The sequence below is a fragment of the Crocodylus porosus genome, unplaced genomic scaffold (genome assembly GCF_001723895.1).
Source record: "Crocodylus porosus isolate Cpor-Errol unplaced genomic scaffold, CroPor_comp1, whole genome shotgun sequence".
NCBI classification, from domain to species: Eukaryota; Metazoa; Chordata; order Crocodylia; family Crocodylidae; genus Crocodylus; species Crocodylus porosus.
Genome location: NW_017728928.1, coordinates 16,297,604 through 16,315,144, shown reverse-complemented (window position 1 = coordinate 16,315,144; position 17,541 = coordinate 16,297,604). Strand labels below are relative to the sequence as shown.

General features: G+C 39.5%; 1 protein-coding gene across 1 annotated transcript in view; it reads right to left on the bottom strand.

Annotated features, from left to right (window-relative positions):
* TBCD (tubulin folding cofactor D) overlaps positions 1 to 17,541 on the bottom strand; it is a 226,913-nt gene that overhangs the window by 191,129 nt on the left and 18,243 nt on the right. The window contains exons 6-8 of the mRNA XM_019542712.1: positions 17,076 to 17,131; positions 14,268 to 14,400; positions 992 to 1,037 (exon numbers count right to left, since the gene is read on the bottom strand). Coding sequence (XP_019398257.1) covers positions 992 to 1,037; positions 14,268 to 14,400; positions 17,076 to 17,131 — 235 coding nt within the window. The remainder of the gene's footprint in view (positions 1 to 991; positions 1,038 to 14,267; positions 14,401 to 17,075; positions 17,132 to 17,541) is intronic.

Genomic DNA, 17,541 nt, shown 5'->3' with positions numbered 1-17,541 from the left:
TGCTCCACTCTGGCTCAAAGTGCTGCATTCCCAGGTACATGTGTAGATGCTGCGCCCTTGAACAGTCAACTGAAACACAAATTGCACCAGAGTTTATTGCTCTGCTTCAATTGCACGTGTAGATGCACCCAACGTAGTATACATGATTCTGATCTTAAGCCTGTTTCTATTAAGACTATGAAAATCAAAGAAGTTAACAGTGATTAGCATTCTTCACAAAATGAAAATTTGTTCAACACACGCAATCTTCTCTGAAACCTGCTTCTTTTCCCCTTAACTGCTCGTCTGTCTCAGGATTCATGCATCATATCATCTCATTGCAAGACTTCTCTAGTTCTAACAGTAATACTAAGCAACTCCAGCTATCAATCTGTCAGTATTCCTTTCTTTGGTTGTTTGACAAATAAGTTCTTCTATTGGCTTTGTACTCCCTTGTCTTTCCATTCACTATTGCATATGTTGAGCAGCCTCTCATTTGTTTTTTTAGGCTGGGGTGGGCAATTATTTGGACTACTTAGGGAGTTTTGCTGAGCTGTCACAAGCTAGGCAAGCAAACCCCCGCCCCACCTGCAACAGCTCACCAAAACGCCACAAATGGCTCTGCCCCCCACAGCCAGAAGGATACTGGCTTCTGGGAGTGGGATGAACACTTAAGTGAGGCTGGGGCTGGAACTGGGATCATAGGGCTGGGTCCCAAGGCACAGCCACGACCTGCTCCCTGCACATACCTGTGATGGGTACCAGTTTCACAAGCAGAGGCAAACCGGGAGCAGATGGTGAACAAAAAAGAAAATACTGAATATTAAAATAAAAATAAACCTTTTTAGGTTATTTTTCACTTACATAATATAGGAAAACAGCAAGGAATTCAAGGTCTCAAGCTAGATGGCAGTGAAAGCAGGTGGTATAATATATCAATTTCTGGAAAATAACAGTTTTTCTAACTACCTTAACTGTCCTTTAAGAATAAATCAGAGTACTTGAAACTTACCATATGGCAAACAATCTTCTCTTTTGCCATGTTTAAATAACTGTGCCTAAGGAACAAAAAAAAATGTTTTTAAAACATATGAATATGCAAGTTGTAAAGCAGTTTTTGAAAATACATCGATCCAAAGTAAGTGTCAATGTTTTCGCAGTAATATACAATTTTCACTGTAACTTAATGATTCATACCCACTTTGTGATGTCCTGGGATAAACTGTTAGTACTTCTTAACCTATAAGCCTCTTTAGGATTTATCCAAGGATAATGGACATGGCTGTCTGAATGACTGAACTTTTGTCCTGGGATAAAACAGTTTATCCCTGGGACAGATGCAATGTCTGTTTGTAGTCTCTCTCAAAATTGCATCATTGAACCCACGGTGGAAGACTGGCAATGCATTCATCCATTCACTATATCCTGATCAGATGGGTAAAATGTAACAAAGCAATTATAAACAAATATTTTATCCACCACTGAAAGATGACAGGCTCTGTTGATAGGGGAAGAGCAGTGAATGCGATATACACAGACTTCAACAAGGCTTTTGACATCGACTCCCATAAGTCTCATTAACAAGCTAACCAAATACAGAATAGATGCAAGTACACGAATAGAAAACTGGTTGGATCGTAGTCATCAATGGCTCAAAGTCTATTCGGGAGGGAGGAGGTATTAAGTGGGTTTCCTTAGGGGTTTGTCCTAGGTTGGGTAATGTTTAATATGTCTTCATCAATTATATGAATGATGGGATTGAGTGCACACTTAGCAAATATGCAGATGAGACCATGTTGGGTAAAACTGCAGATACTTTGAAGGGTACAGCTAGGATCCAGAATGAGCTAGGTAGACTGGAGAAATGGTCTGAAATCAGATAAAATTCAACAAAGACAAATGCAAAGTTCTATACTTGGGACAGAATAACTGCATGCACAAACCCAGACTGAGGAATTATGGGCAAGGCTATAGAACTCAGAGAAAGGCCTAGAGGTTACAGTGAAGCAGAAACCAAATGAGTCAACAGGGTTTTCTAATTACAACAAACCCCAAAAGCATGCTAGGTTCTATTAACAGGATTGTTGCTTGGAAATCAAGGGAAGTGATTCTTTGGCTCTACCTGGCACTGTTGAGGCATCACTGCTTCCAGTTTTGGACCTCACACTTCAAATATGTGGGCAGATTGGAAATAATCCAGCACAGAGCAACAAAAATTAGGGCTGCAAATCATGCTGTATAAAGAAAGACTAAAAGACCTAGGCTTATTCAGTCTGGGGAAGAGAAGACTGAAGGGGGATTTGGTAATAGTTTTCAAATACCTGAAGGGTGATTATAAAGATGGAGGTAGTCTTTCTCTGCAGCTATAGGCTAGGGACAGACATTATACATAAACCAGTTTAAGTGATCAGAAACTAGTTTAAACCTGTAACAGAACATAAAGTTTAGTGCACATAAACCAATTGGCTGAGGCTGGTTTAAGATAAATCCGACTGAATGTAGTATCGGACTTAACTGATTTTGGTCAAACTGTTTTATGCAATGTCTGTCCAAGACCTCTTCCTGGTTTAACTTAAACCAGAGTCCCCCAGCATCCCAGATGTTTTGTAGCCCTGGACTGGGCTGTGCAGTGCTCTGCTCCAGAGAACAGAGCTGGCCCCACCCCTCCACTCCTTAGCCAAAGGTCTGGTGGAGACTGCAGGAACAGCAAGGCCTGCCTGGCTTCCCCCTGCATCACCCCCACTTCACTGCTCAACCAGGGATACCCCCCTCCCTCTTTCTCATCTCCCACAGCACGGACCCCAGCCTCATGGACCCAAGGCATGTGGTACACTACCTAATGCCGAGAGGTGTCTGTGTGTGTGTGTGTGTGTGTGTGTGTGTGTGTCTCCAGTTTCACTGGGACAAGACAAAGGCAGGCAGGACAGTGTCCGCTCAGGGTTTTTTGGAGCTAATCAACAGGTCAGCTGACAATGTCCCTCCATTCCTACCTTGGAAAAAGCTGTTTAAGAGCTTGAACTAACGAGAGAGGTTTTTGTTTTGTTGATTGTCTGATAAATGCTGTGTTATCAACTCCCTACTGTCAGGTTTGCAGATGGTATGAAGAAGCAGGGAAAGCTCAGTATCATCAACAGATGTATGCACTGCACCCCCCACCCCGACACCCCCTGCTTTGCTTTAGAGTGCTAGCCCAGGGCTGGGGTCTGGCACCACTCCCACCCCTTGAACAGTGAACAGGGAATAGCCTAGGACTGTGCAGGCAAGGTGGGGGTTTACACTGCTCCCTAATTAGAGAGTCCTGCCAGGGCCTGGCCACACCCCCTCATCTCAGCACTATGGAAGGGAATGGAGGGCTGCTCTAGCGCACCACAGCTTCTAGCCCGAGCCACTGCAGGCATGTGCCTGCATTGCTTCAGTCCAGAGGAAATTTCTGTGCAGTTGCAAACCAGGAAGGTTAGACTAACCTGCAAAGATTGAATCAATTCAGGCTCAGGTTTTTTGAATGACTCCCCCTAGCCACAGAGTTTAGAAGCAATGGCTTCAAACTTCACCAGAGAAAATGTGGATTGGAGATTAGGAGATACTTTCTGACTCAAGTGGTCAAGCATTAGAACAAGCTAACTAGAGAAATTGTGGAATCTCCACCCCTGAAAGTTTTCAAGACCAGGTTGAGCAGACACTTAACTGAGATGGTTTAGTCAGGAATGGTCTTGCCTAAGCAGGGGGTGGGACTAGATCACCTCATTAAGTTGCTTCACATGACCCTATGAAATACATCTACCTCTGATAAAATTAGGATAATATACATCTCTTAAAACAATATTACACAACTTAATAAATGAAGTGAAGAAAACTTTAGCTAATGAAACTACAGACAGGCAGACTATAACTTCGCTAACCACAAGCAGTCTGGCCTCAGACTCTGTGACTCAACAGAAAGTTCAATAATCAGAGACCCAAAATGAAAGGAACATCTTCCACAAATTAATAATTTTAGTTCAGATTTAAATTTCTGTCATATAGAAATGTCAATGCTGAATAAATTAAAAAAGGTAATGCAAACAACTGTGTATAAGTGCACAGGTACACATCATTCATTTCTCTATATTTCTGATTTACCTTTCTGTCAGGTACTAACATGACAACTCTTGAGGAACTGTATACCCTACCTAAAATGAATTTTTTTCTGGATAGAGTATTTTTTAGGACATTTTGTGTTCCTATTAAAATGTCAACAGGATTCAGCTTCAATTAGTATTACAGCAAGCCAAATGAGCTCCTGAAGCCAAATCAAATTAACATAATATTCAATAAATCAAATTAACATAATATTCAATGTTTCTTCACTCTCCCAAGTATGCATCCAAGCTACTGTATTAAGCAGCTTATTTTCCCTTTTGGTTTGTCATTCACCAAGAAAGAAGCCTCTTAGATAAATATGCCCAGGAGTCAAACAGAAACACAGTCCTACCTTAAAAATATTTACACATATACACCAATCAGTATTTACATACTCATATTACAGACATGGTTTAAAGACAATAAAAATACCTGAAGGCTATATACCCATTTTGTTTTAATTTGTTATTAAATTCCACTTTGAGATCCTAAATTAGTATTTCTGATTACAGTATCACAAGCTATACAGTGGATTTTTAAGATTCATAACAATTTATGTTTTAAAACGTACATTAATAAGCCATGCACTTGAAAATTTCCTGAGTCCTAAATGACTTACAAAGGAGAAATGCTACAAAGCCACCTGTGACCCATAAAAAGCAGTCAAAAGCAATCATAAACAACATTTTATCATGAAATTGGTTTTCATATATGCAGCAAAATTCTGCTTGCACTCAAATCAACTGAAGAGGAAGAGAACTCAATTTGCATTTCTTTCACAATATACCAGTCTAAGCTGTCTTCATTAACAAGGTCTTTGCAGTCACCTGCTTTGGCTCATTTCTGTCCCACCCTGACTGCAGAAAAATGGTGTTACACAGGTGTTGTAATGTCATCTGTCATCCACCAGCAACTCTCCAAGCTAGTAAGGAAGCTATTATTCAGATTTTTGGACAAGTCACTAAACCCACCACTAACCACTGAAGCATCTTTTTTCATGGCAGAACTATGCCTTCCTATCTTTTTGTGATCTTAGCCTAATGTCCTCCAATTGTGATACTAGCATACCAGAAATAAATTACACGAAGAACCTTCTCTGCTTATTTCCATATGGAAATTCAGACAAAAACGTGTTGTTTTAAGAAACACAACCTCCCAGCGATTTACAATAACCAAACTCAAGTTGACTGAAAAATAAATAGTAAAACATAATGTGTATCAGTTTTCTCACAAGGTTTGATACATAAGTGGTGAAGCAATTTCTTCTCTACCAACATACAGAACCGGTGCTAGCTGCAGTACAGCAAAAAGGGCAGATATTTACAGTGCCAATCTAAAGGTTAAAATCATTACAGAAGCTAATATTCATTAGGCATTCATACTAAAAAACAGACGATAGTTTATTTTCAAATGGCACAATACACTGTGAACATTCAAAAGACTAATTGTATTTATTTTAAGTAATTGGTTCTTTGATCACACTGTTACAAAAAGCTAATTCATTGTAACCACTGACCATTAATTAAATTAGATAAGAATTGTATTGGGTCTACAGAGAAGCTCTGACTAAAACATAATGAAATGAAATATACCTGTGCAGTATAATTCAAAAAGTTACATCAAGAACACATTTTTCATATAGTAAAAGGCACCTGTCTCCTGAGACAACAGAATTACGCTGAGACACCAGCTCACTAAACTTAACTGTTGCTTAAAGATAAATTAAAGCTGGTGTGACCTTTCCATCAAAAGCCTGGGCAAAGTATATGGAGACATTGAACTGCCCACACACCTATGAATGGTTCTTGTGAATTCCAACACATATTCCATGTAAATACATGCTCTACTTAAGACTACCTTTAGAAAGCATCCAAGAGTTTCAGCCCATGCAAAAAGTAGGTGATCCACCTCCTTAGTAACTATAAGGCTTCAAGAATGTACTATTAAGCCCCAAACCCCATGCTGGCTACATACACAATTCATGGTACAGTTTAGAAGTGGCTGGTAATCTTTGAAGCTGCAATGATCTGGAACACAGTTATAAGCAAAACTGCTGCTCTATATTTTGCTTCATTAGCTGACAGTGCTTAGGTTGTCGTCGCTATCATGTGGACTGTACCCATCGCAGCAGCTTCCATTGATTTCTATAAAAACACTAGGTTTGGCCAGGCACCTGGACACAATATCAGGCCTTTTTTAACATCAGGACAAGCTGACAACAGCAATTTCATTAAGCTGACTCAATGTTTTTGTTGTTTTTAAAGTAATTGCCATATAACTACTTAACAATACAGCAAATGTGTTGTTAAAAATATATAAAAACATATCAATATAAAAAACCTGTGTGAGTAAGCATTTGTACTGCTTTTGCCCACATAAAGAACACTAATTTAACTTGCATGTTCTCATCATGGGCAAAAATGGTCATTGCTAATGATAATCTCAGAAAGGTTTTGTTTGTACACACAAGTAGGATGCAGAAAACAGATTCGATTACAAGTGTTCCAGAAAGAAACTATCTAAATATTTTATTTCAAACAGAAAAGGATAATAGCCACATCACCTGCTCCTGGCAAAATTATGTTTTAAGACCGTAAGTGGGATAGCAAACAAACTACGAGGATTCTAAATAAGTATGGTTGTAGATGCCCAAAAAAAAATCTTTCAGCAAATTTAGGGAAACAGGATAATGCAGTTAATCCCAAGATAAAAAGCAATCAGAAAAAAATCCTGAAAGATTTTTCTATTTATCTATCATAAAGAAGCAAAAAAGATCCAAACTTGTTCTTTCAAAAAAATCCTTTCTAAAGAACATCTAAATGATCTTCAAATTTACAAAATATATTTTTCAGGTGTTTTACACAATGTTAGCATTTTAAAAAGTTCCATGCATGGTTTCATCTGGCATGTGGGGCTGATGTTAATATATATTACGATAAAGTAATGGTTGAAATTAAGTCTTACAGTACCAGAGCACTCAAAGGCTCATATTTAAAAAAACAAAACAAAAAAAACCCAGTACTACCAGTCAATGCATCGCTCCAACTAAAAATTAAAATAGAAAGAAAAAAAGGTGAAGAATAGGAAAGCGGAAAGAAAACGACTGTTTAGCTTCAATTTCTTGCCTTGAAGCAAGAAAAAAAAACAGAGAGCCACATAATTTTTGAGAAAATGTGATACAAAGGAAACAATATGGGTGGGGTGCTGCCTACTAAGAAATTTTTATGTCAGCAACAAACAATGCTAAGGGGAAGAGGCCTGCCTATTGGAGGCCCCAGGTCATCATAAAATTACGCCATGTTCCTTCCACCTTAATGAGGACATACAGCATAAGCCAACTTAACCAACTTGTTGAAAGGTATGTAGCTCCCTCTGATACCACCTACAAATTAGAGAAAATCATTGGTGTATAAGTTATGAAATGACCGTCACGTCTGGTTCTGCTTTAGAAATAACATGGCGCAAGGTACAAACAAAAACTAGTTTCTTAGTAATCACACAAAAACACACCACGCCTTCCAATTGTCTGCGTAACCTACTTAGCCTTGTTCTTTATGAGATATCCGAATCAGCATTACTTCTAAGACATATTCCCCAAGCTATACAAATTAATGTGGCCTGACTGCTTGACAGCAAACATGTCTTCCTGCCAAGCAGGAGATGCGAGTTTGTTGGAGCCAGAGGGTAGCTGCAATCTCCAGCAACAGGACAGCATCTTCTGTTACTCTGGAGCACCCCCTAGTAGGGAAATGAGCGATGTCCAGATCCAAAAAGAGCTATCCAACATCCATGTATCTGAGCTACATGAATTCATATAAACAAACCATACTGGAATGCATGAAGAGCCAGAATAATAAACCTTCCTGAAACAGACTAGTTAATGAACTATATATGGATATGGCAAAATCGATCAGTTATAATGTTACTTTTATAATCTTATTTGCATTACTCCCCATAAAATTGTTTACATCAGATGGAAAAGAGCATATTTTGTAAATGTATTTCTTCTGTAAAGTAAGCATAGCAAATTGGGCACACAGGAAAACAGGGACACACCATCCCAAAAGGACAAGGAAGTGAAGAGGCTAGCCCTTTCTTTACATACAAGGTGCTGGAAGGAAGCTCTACCCTTTTTCTCACATCTCTATAGTTTTCCTTGTGGCCCCCAGCAACTGAGCATCTTTAAGTTTTCCTAATAGCCTCAGAATCACTAATCCTGTGATAATACCAAAAACGGAGACCTGGGAAATGTTAAATCCCAATATTCTATTTTTGTGCCTCTGGGTCTGAAAGAATACTGTAGCAGAGCTGTCTCTTCCCTGAAGCACAATTCACCTAAGTATGAGCTATTACCAAACAATTGTTACAATAGAGACAGCTCAGGGAAATGCTCTCTTCGTACCATTTCAAAGTTTCATCAAATCACTGTGTAGGGTGTATTTTTTTTAATTATTACTCATATCTGTATACTGAATTACTTATAAAGCAAATAAGGTATAATAAGTTTCAATGCCCCAGGCTACTTCAACATGATGACATATCTGGTCACGCAAGAACTGGGAGTGCTACACCCTCCAGCAATAACTAAAACCTGCCTAATATAATGGCAGGTTTAAAAGCAAACCTTCAGACCAAGAGAATTTAGAATGTGTATTTTTGAAATAGGTTAGACATATCCACCAGTTATACACATATCGAAGAATGCAATAATTATTTACCAATTTAGCAGTCATTATCTTGCCTATTTTAATACAGAAATACAAAAAAGCACATATATAAGTATGTAATAAAAATAAGTATCTACATTCAAAAGGTGCAGTTTGAATATAAGGAAAGATGAAATTTTTTTTAAAACAGAAACTAAAACATTGCAAGCAATACTACATGCACCTGTTGTGAAATGATGTATTACTGGCAACAGGTGTAAAAAAAAAAACTAAGCCCAGCAGTGGAATTTAAATGTGTTAGCAGATTACATGTTTCAACAAGAATCCTGAAACAGTAGTCCCTGCTCCACATAAATTGCTGAGTTAAATTAAACAGTAGCATGCATAGTCACTGAGATATAAATACATAAAGAGGTAGGTTAAAGAGTAACAGTGTAGAATTAGTTTGTCTGTCTCTAATTTGCATACCTTTTCAATGCACTGAAGTATGAGACTTTCACCCCATTTTAAAATAATTGGCTTACATCCAACTTCACTATTTCCAAAATGCACAAGCTTCAGAAAGTATTTTTGTCATTTTCCCAGTGACAACATATCCCACAAAAAAGTGTCTTACTTGCCAAATAAGGTCCTTGGTGTTAATCCTTGAGATTTCTGAACAGGAGATATAATTAGCACTAGACTGTAACATATTCAATGTTCACTTTGTTCGGGGCACAGCACAGTACTACATCAGGAGTAATCGGTTTCCAAACAGTTAGTATATTCTTACCACTTCTCGTCAGAATCAAATTACTATTCCCCACCAGCTCACCTGTACTAACCAATACTTGAAAAATGGTCTTTGCTCACTTGTTTGGGGTGGGACAGACCCAACGTTCAGGAAAACTGCACAGGCAGGAGTATGATTTGGCTCATAAAACACAAAGAGGCACTAAACTGTCAAAAAGATCACATAAATGTTTCAATGAATATTAACATATATCTCTGTAGTCATAGAGTGAGAATGCATTTAATTTCCAAGCCCCTCTGCCAGCAATGATTTAATGTATATCAATTATACAAGATCCTAACTAACATAAAAGGGGGTGAAATAATCCATATAGCCTATTAAAAGAAAGAAAAAGACACCTTCATTTTGTCCAATGTTTTAAAAAGCTGAGCAGTATTAAAAACAATGCAAAGCTCCCTAAAATTCATTTCCTGAAAGAAACAGTCACTCATTTTCTAAGTGATTTATTTTGCCAAAGCCTCTCTTTCTTTTGATAAGCATTTTTCTCTCATTGCTTTACTGATATTAAAAGTCTTCAGGAATTAAAGCAAGAAAAGTTTTAAAGGCAAGTTAGACAAGTCATGCCAATAAAGACCTGAATGGTAGTTAACCAGAGCAGGACGACCAAATGAAATAAAAGTTGCCAGATAATCGCTCCCTCCCCCTAATTCCTGCTCTCCCACCCCTGAAAAAAAATGCAGGCTTCTGCTTCAAAGGAAATTATCTAGAGAAATTAATTCTAGTTTCAATTCTACTTGTTAAGCATTCATCTGTTTCACCTAACACACACTAATAAACAGGTGGATAGAGCCAACACCAAATTCAAAGCAAGTATGACAAAATTCTAACGAACGATATATCCTATAGGTTTCATCATGCACTTAGAATAATGAATAGTCAGTATGCTTTTCCAGCTCTAACTACAGAATGATGAAACATTATTAGTCTCTTTTTTAAAACATGCTCCCGTACACGTTTGAAATAAGTAGCACTTCCTCTTACTTAAACAGCAAGGCTTAGAACAAGTTAGTCTAAATATAGATCAGTTGTCAACTCTTCTGATCTGAACCTGCTGCTGGTCAGAGAAAAAGTGCTATCCCCATCCTTCCCCCACCACTCCGGTCCCGAAAGCTTAATGTTTAGTAATGCACTACAGTATGCAGCACTATAAGGATGATATGTAAAAGGAGTGGCAATTTTAGGCAAACTGAAAATTATTCCTACACACTAACAAATCCTAAATCCACTTAGACTTTACAAGAGAACACTCTCATATCTGTTACCTCAACTTTGATTTTTTTTTAAAAGGACTTACACACCAACACACAATCATTATCATAATTGCCAGATACAATATAGAATATACTGAGAAATACTGCATCAGATTAAAGATATCTATATGTAACAATGACATATATAGGGATGACAAACCACAAATATGTCAAAGTCCTACATAAATGCAATCATTTGCATATATGTAACAACCCATAAGAAGATATTTGGCAGAGAAAGTAGGTATAATGTTACACATCAAAGATGAAAATGCTGTTCTTTGTACAGTACATTAACTTTATACCATTATTTACTCAAATACAAGATGAAGTTTTTTTCTCCCAAGCTGACAAGGGGAAAACGGTATCTTATAATCACATACAAGGAAACCTTATTAAATCTACTGGCTATCATTAAACTGCTGCCAAAAGCAGCATGTGCTCAGGAATGGAAATCAGCTATGAAGTTGATTAAATGCAGTCAGCACTGAGGACCACTATAAAAATCATGGTACATATTGGGCAAACGTGCTGCTTTTCTTTTTTTGCAAAAATATTTATTTATATGTATATACACACACATATATGTATACATACATACATACACACACACACATTCTAATATTATAAAAGCCTACGTCCATCTGTCCATCTGTAATGCTCTGTCAGCCAATCACAGCGTGAATAAACAGCCAATCAGAGTACAAAGAAGTGTTCTGACACAAGGCAGCCCGCCGCCATGATGATGAGGACACAGGTGATGGAGTTGGGGGGGAGAGGAGGGGGGGAGAAGGCCAGTGTAGCTGCACCCCCCACCCACCCTGCTCCCTGCAAGTAACATGGGGGAGGTGAGGGGGGGAAAGCTGGCCCACCACAGCCCACTCCACTCCAGGCCCAGGCCCACTCCCCCCTGTCATTGTTGATGGGCAATTGGCTAATATATACATACATACACACATATATACACACACACACACATACATACGTACATGTATGTATATGTGTATGTGTGTAGGCATATGTATATACATATACATACACACACACTCCCCTCTACAAATCTGTCTCATGACTGATATGGTCATTCAACAGCCCATACCACATCTTTACAGTTACACCATTCTCATTCCCATTGCAATAACCGTACACTGTACACTGGCACCAACACATCACCGTCGCCGTTAACCACTGCAATCACGCAGAGGACCATCTTGATGCCCCCCCTCCTCCCTTCCAATTCTCAGCCTGTTGCCCCAGTCCTTTCATTCATCACGGTCATCATCTCCATCATTGTCATCCTTCTCTCTAGTGGTGGTCCCACCTCTGAACTGTTTGTGCCAGTCTTCTTTCTTCCATATGATCTCTGTCATCTCCTTCCCATCATCTTCAACTATTTTTCTATAGTACCCCTGCATCTTACTCAGCCTGCTTAGGAGCAGGTCCCTGGTCTCCCCTAGGGTGTTCCTGAAGCAGGAGAACTACCCAAAGCAAGCTGTCAGAGTTTCCTGCTGTTTGGTCAAGTGACTGAACAGCACCACCTCTCTGGTCAGGTCTTGACCCCTGTCACCATCAGAAGGCGATTACGCTCCTCCACATGTCCCTGCTGAATGGGCAGTACTAGAGAAGGTGGTCAATTGTTTCTGCCTTCCATCAGCAGGTTTGCCTGGGGCAGTTTGATGGGCCTCTCTGCCCATCTGTTTTTCCATGCTTGCATGGGAAGTGCCCAGTGGGCTACCTGTCAGTTCAAATTCCTGTGTTCCTTCTGTATGTCCTTGTGAATGACTCACTCCCACAGTCTAGGAGCTGTCGCCAGGTAGTAAGTCTACAGCCAACAAACTGTCTCTTGCCCTTTCCACCTCCTGCACCTTATAGTGCTTCATCAGGGTCACTGGAGTCACACTGTACAGATCATATTTAATTCAGAAGGGTTTCAGGACGTCACAGAACCATGGCATGTCTGCAGTCCAAAGCCAGTTCAGTTGGGCAGCATGTACACTCGCCAGTATCACAGCAGGTGCTCTACAAAGTATCTTACAAAGCAGGCTGTTCTCAATACTGCCCCAGCTCCCAGTTTGCAGATCTGGCTCATGTACTGAGCCCAGAGGAACAGCAGGACATTTGACATTCCTCTGCCCCCAGTCCATTTCATCATACATAATGTGGTCCTTGCAGCCTCCAGATGGGAATCCGGAGCCCCAAAAGAAGACACACCTGGCTCTCTGAATTCTGGCAAGGGTGACTTGCTCCAATGGGGGAAGACCAATGCACTGTACACAGAAGTACCAGTAGCAACACTACCCTGATGAGTGCCACACACTCCCCATAGACAGGGAGTGCATGCGCCATAGTCCCAGTCTCCATTGGACTTTGGCCTCAGTCTTTTCCCATGCCCTCTGTCCAGTCATCTCTGGGTCAAATTCCAACTCAAGGATCTTCACCCCCTTGTAGGGATGGAAACCTCCAAAACCGACAAGTCTCTAAGGTCACCCAGAGCAAGGCAGGTGCTTTTTACCAGCACCTTGCTCCACTGATCCTGGGGTTCTGCCACTGAACTAGCAGTTCCAGCAAACAGATAAACAGGATCCGGGGGAGTAGGCAGCCCTGCTGGACACCTGACTCCACCACAATCGGGGCTGTCATAAACTAGTTTACTAACACCCTGGTTGCTCACGCACCCAGTGTACAGCATCTTTATCCAGTTGATCTCCAGTTTGGATAATGCTGGTTAATTTCTCAACTTTTGCCACCTGTCAAGGCTGGCTTTTATATATATATAATTATATTGGGTACTGACAAATATTTTACTGGTACTTATCAATGACAAAAAGAACAAGTCCCTAATACTGACTTTCCCTATGCCTGAAGAAGAGTGTTTGTGCATGAAAGCTTGCAAAGAACAATTTTTCCAACTATTTAGTTGGTCTAATAAGATTTATCACATCTACCTAAAGAACTTCATCTGGCTAAGTCCCTAATACAGGGGTCCTCAACGATTTTAGACTCAAGACACGCATGGATAGACTTGAGGGCACCTCTCAGGAAATGTCAGCTCTTGTTTTTCCACTACAGAAAAATAACAGAGCAATTTTTCTGTTGCCTAGAAAAGACCACAACAGGGCAGAATGTTTTTAATATTACAGATTCACTATTTGATATCTCTGGATTTAGCATGTGTATCATGTTTGCACACTAGCAGTGCTTACATTGTATGGCAGCACACAACACACTTGAAAAGATCTCAAGGCAACACAGGGTGCCATGGCATCCTGGTTGAGAACCATGGCCTTAATGACAAAACCTGCATTTACAAAGTTACCCGTTTAGAAACTCAAGATAAATTTTTAAGACATGGCTGAGTGAAGTGTAAGCAGTAAAGTCCCTTATACATATTATGGAAGAAAAACATCATAAAGGCAATCAATTACCAGGATTATCTTTTAACATAACAACAGTGTTTACCAGGGCCTGAAGCATGCCATCCATTACAATAGTCCCCTCCATGGTTTGAAAGGAGGATTTAGATAACATTGAAAGGGTCCAGTCCAGAAAGTCTGCCATTCTTTTTTGTTTGACATCAGGGCGGGTAATAAACCTGTCACAGAAAAACACACTGCAAGTTACCCACTGAGAGCAATCAAGTAGTAACTAATTTTTCCTGTTATCCAAACTGGTTTTGGTTCCTAAAGGCAATTGTCCAATGGACATTTTCCAACAAATTTAGGGTGGGAACATTCCAACTGTCAGATATTTAACTTTACTCTTTTTAAACAAGGTCCTGACCTAAAATATTTCATTTCAATTGTAAACTTACCAAGCTGCAGCTGGAATTCTCAAGATCTCTCATTTTTACTTCATATAGCTACAGACTATACATTTTCCCACAGAAACTCTCACCAAGTTTTCTTATTAGAATTTTTTTAATGCAACAATTTTGCCCATACAAAAAAAATCAACATCCATCTCCAGATATGGGGAATTTGCATAAAAATTAAGAAAATGTCACTACTGCATGCTGTTAATCAAACAGGCAAGTATCAGAATTTGCAAGGAGCAATCATCTGTTTGTTGCACTTTTATTGGAATATCTGAAAACTGTTCTTATTATTTAACCCTTATATGTCCTGAGAAATGTACCAATTTTGTGGATAAGCAAAATCAGTTAAGTTAAGCAACTTCCTAAAGACCACACAGAAAGTGATCAGCAGCACCAGAAATCCCATCCTGTGCATTAATCCTGTGTCCAAATTCCTGCGCAATCAGAATGGAACGTAGCCACAGATACTGTGGACCACAGGTGACCAAGCAAGGAGAACTGAGCTGTGTCATCCAGTCCACAGGGCTACCATTGCATCCAGAAATATGATAGTGAGGGAGCAATTGCAGTATTAATTGCTGCAGCTCCCAAAACAGAAGAAATGAACACTGTCACCGCTTGTCTTACCACCATATTTCCAGTTCTACATGGGGCCCAGCAGGCCAGATAATTCAGCTCCATGAGCCACATCTTGGTCACCTGTGATCCCAAGTATTACCAAAGATAAGTTCCTTATGGAAGAAGTAAAGTTTAATATCATGACTGAATCTAATGCATTAGCAGTAATACTGTCCCTTTATAGGTTAACTACTATGCATTTAACCCAAACGCTAACCCTAACCCCTAATCCCTAACCCATGGACCAGCTCACAGGTAGATCTCAGAAGGCCTGTAGACTGGCCCCATACAGAGGCCAGCAAGCCCATGAAGCAGGTTTGTGCACTGGGTCTGGTCTGCAAGACAAGATGAGTTGGGCATCAATGCTTTGGACTGTAAAATGAAATTGAGTACAAAATGGTAAAGGCAGGACTGAATATACAAATAGATTTCATAGATTTCATAGACATTAGGGCTGGAAGGGACCTCGGAAAAATCGAGTCCAGCCCCCCGCCCAAAGGGCAGGAAGTCAGCTGGGGTCATAGGATCCCAGCAAGATAAGCATCCAATTTACTCTTGAAAGGTACTTCTCTAAAGGTTTTTTGCGGGGTGGTTTAGGACATATGAAAGAATCTTACAAAGTGAGCTCAAGTTCATGAAAACATATGCTCTCTGTATATCTTATTTAGTTAATCTATAAGGTACATATCTCCCCTGCCTTCTACTGGAGTCCTTTTGTCATTCATCTTCTTCCAATAAAATGTATTTCACCAGATTCACTTGCATGTATAATAAAACAAACATAGCTTTGTCTTGTCAAAATGAAAATTATAATTAGCATATTCAAAGTTATAATAGCATGTTATATGACATCTTTGGAGCCAAAGGGGTTAGAGTCCTCCCCTATCTTGCACTTCATTACAATACTTAAACTTGATGAAAGGCAAGGGTTTTTTTGCGATATATTTTATTGGACCAAATGTATTGCTAGGAGAGCTGCTGGACAAGCTTGTGGGTGTCAAGTGCCCTTCCTCAGGTCTGCAAATGTGGCAGGCATAGGCTGAGCTAGATATCAGGGATATTACTTAAACCCATCCTTTACCAAAACCTATCCTTAAGAGGATTCAGTACAGGTAAGAGAAGGCTATTCAAATTCTATTTGAATCCTCTTGATGCAGAATGCTAACAGTATCAACCATAATAAAGACCTGTCTTCTATAAAATGAAAAGGAACACATCCATTTCAGGTAGGCAAAACAACTGTCTCATAGCAATGCTTTTTAATTTCAATACATATTTAAGCTCAATTCAGACAAGTTTAGCAAGTGTTCCACATGGTATTCTCAGTACTTTAAAATTAGCCAATACTGTCATAAATAATGTGTTCATAGCCAGCATTCATTTAAATTCACCACGGGACTGGATTCCAGATTCCAACAATGGCACCTCCTGCATTCCACATGAGCCTAGCAGGAGACATGATTTTGGGATCAGGTATTAGATCCCAATTGCGCCCTACCTGTCAGTGCAGAGGGAACCTGGGATTATAAACCTGGGCTCCCACTGCACCAGCAAGTTGAAAGCCGGGGGCCCACAAGTCCAAGAACAGGACCAGGCTATCAGCTAATTGTTGGCCCGGCCACCCATTCTATCTAAGGTGCCATACAAACCAGCCATCTATTTTATGGCTGGTTTGCCATTATATGGTACCTTAAACTGGGTGCACATATAGCTCTCGTCATTTATGCCATGATTAACATGTTAACCATGGAATAAGTACAATGGGGGGGGGCAAGAAATCAAAGAAGAAAAAAAAAGGAAGTGTTCTTTTGTCTAAATCGGAACAAGAGACTTACTTTGAAACCAGTACAGCAGCTGCATCTCGAGCCTTATCACTGACAACCAAATAACACTAAAGGCAAAAAGATAATTAACTGTAAAAGAATTTGCACATATAGATTAAGTAACAACAGAACAGATTTGCATACATGTACTTCAAAAATATTTGGTCTTGTGAAAACTGAAGTTAAAAACACTACATGCATTAAAGTTTCCATCTCCATGTCTTTCAAAACAGGATAATTTTTTCTCTACAACATTAAAGGAGCATATTCTAAAGCCAACAGCAGCAGCTGTTCACTTCTACCTTGTATTCAACTCTCCTTTCTGGTTTTATAGTTATGCTATTTTAATTTACCTCAAGTAAAACTTTGCATGAAAGTTTATCAATACAGATCTTACGTTTCATAGATTCATAGATGCTAGGGTCGGAAGGGACCTCAATAGATCATCGAGTCCGACCCCCTGCATAAGCAGGAAAGA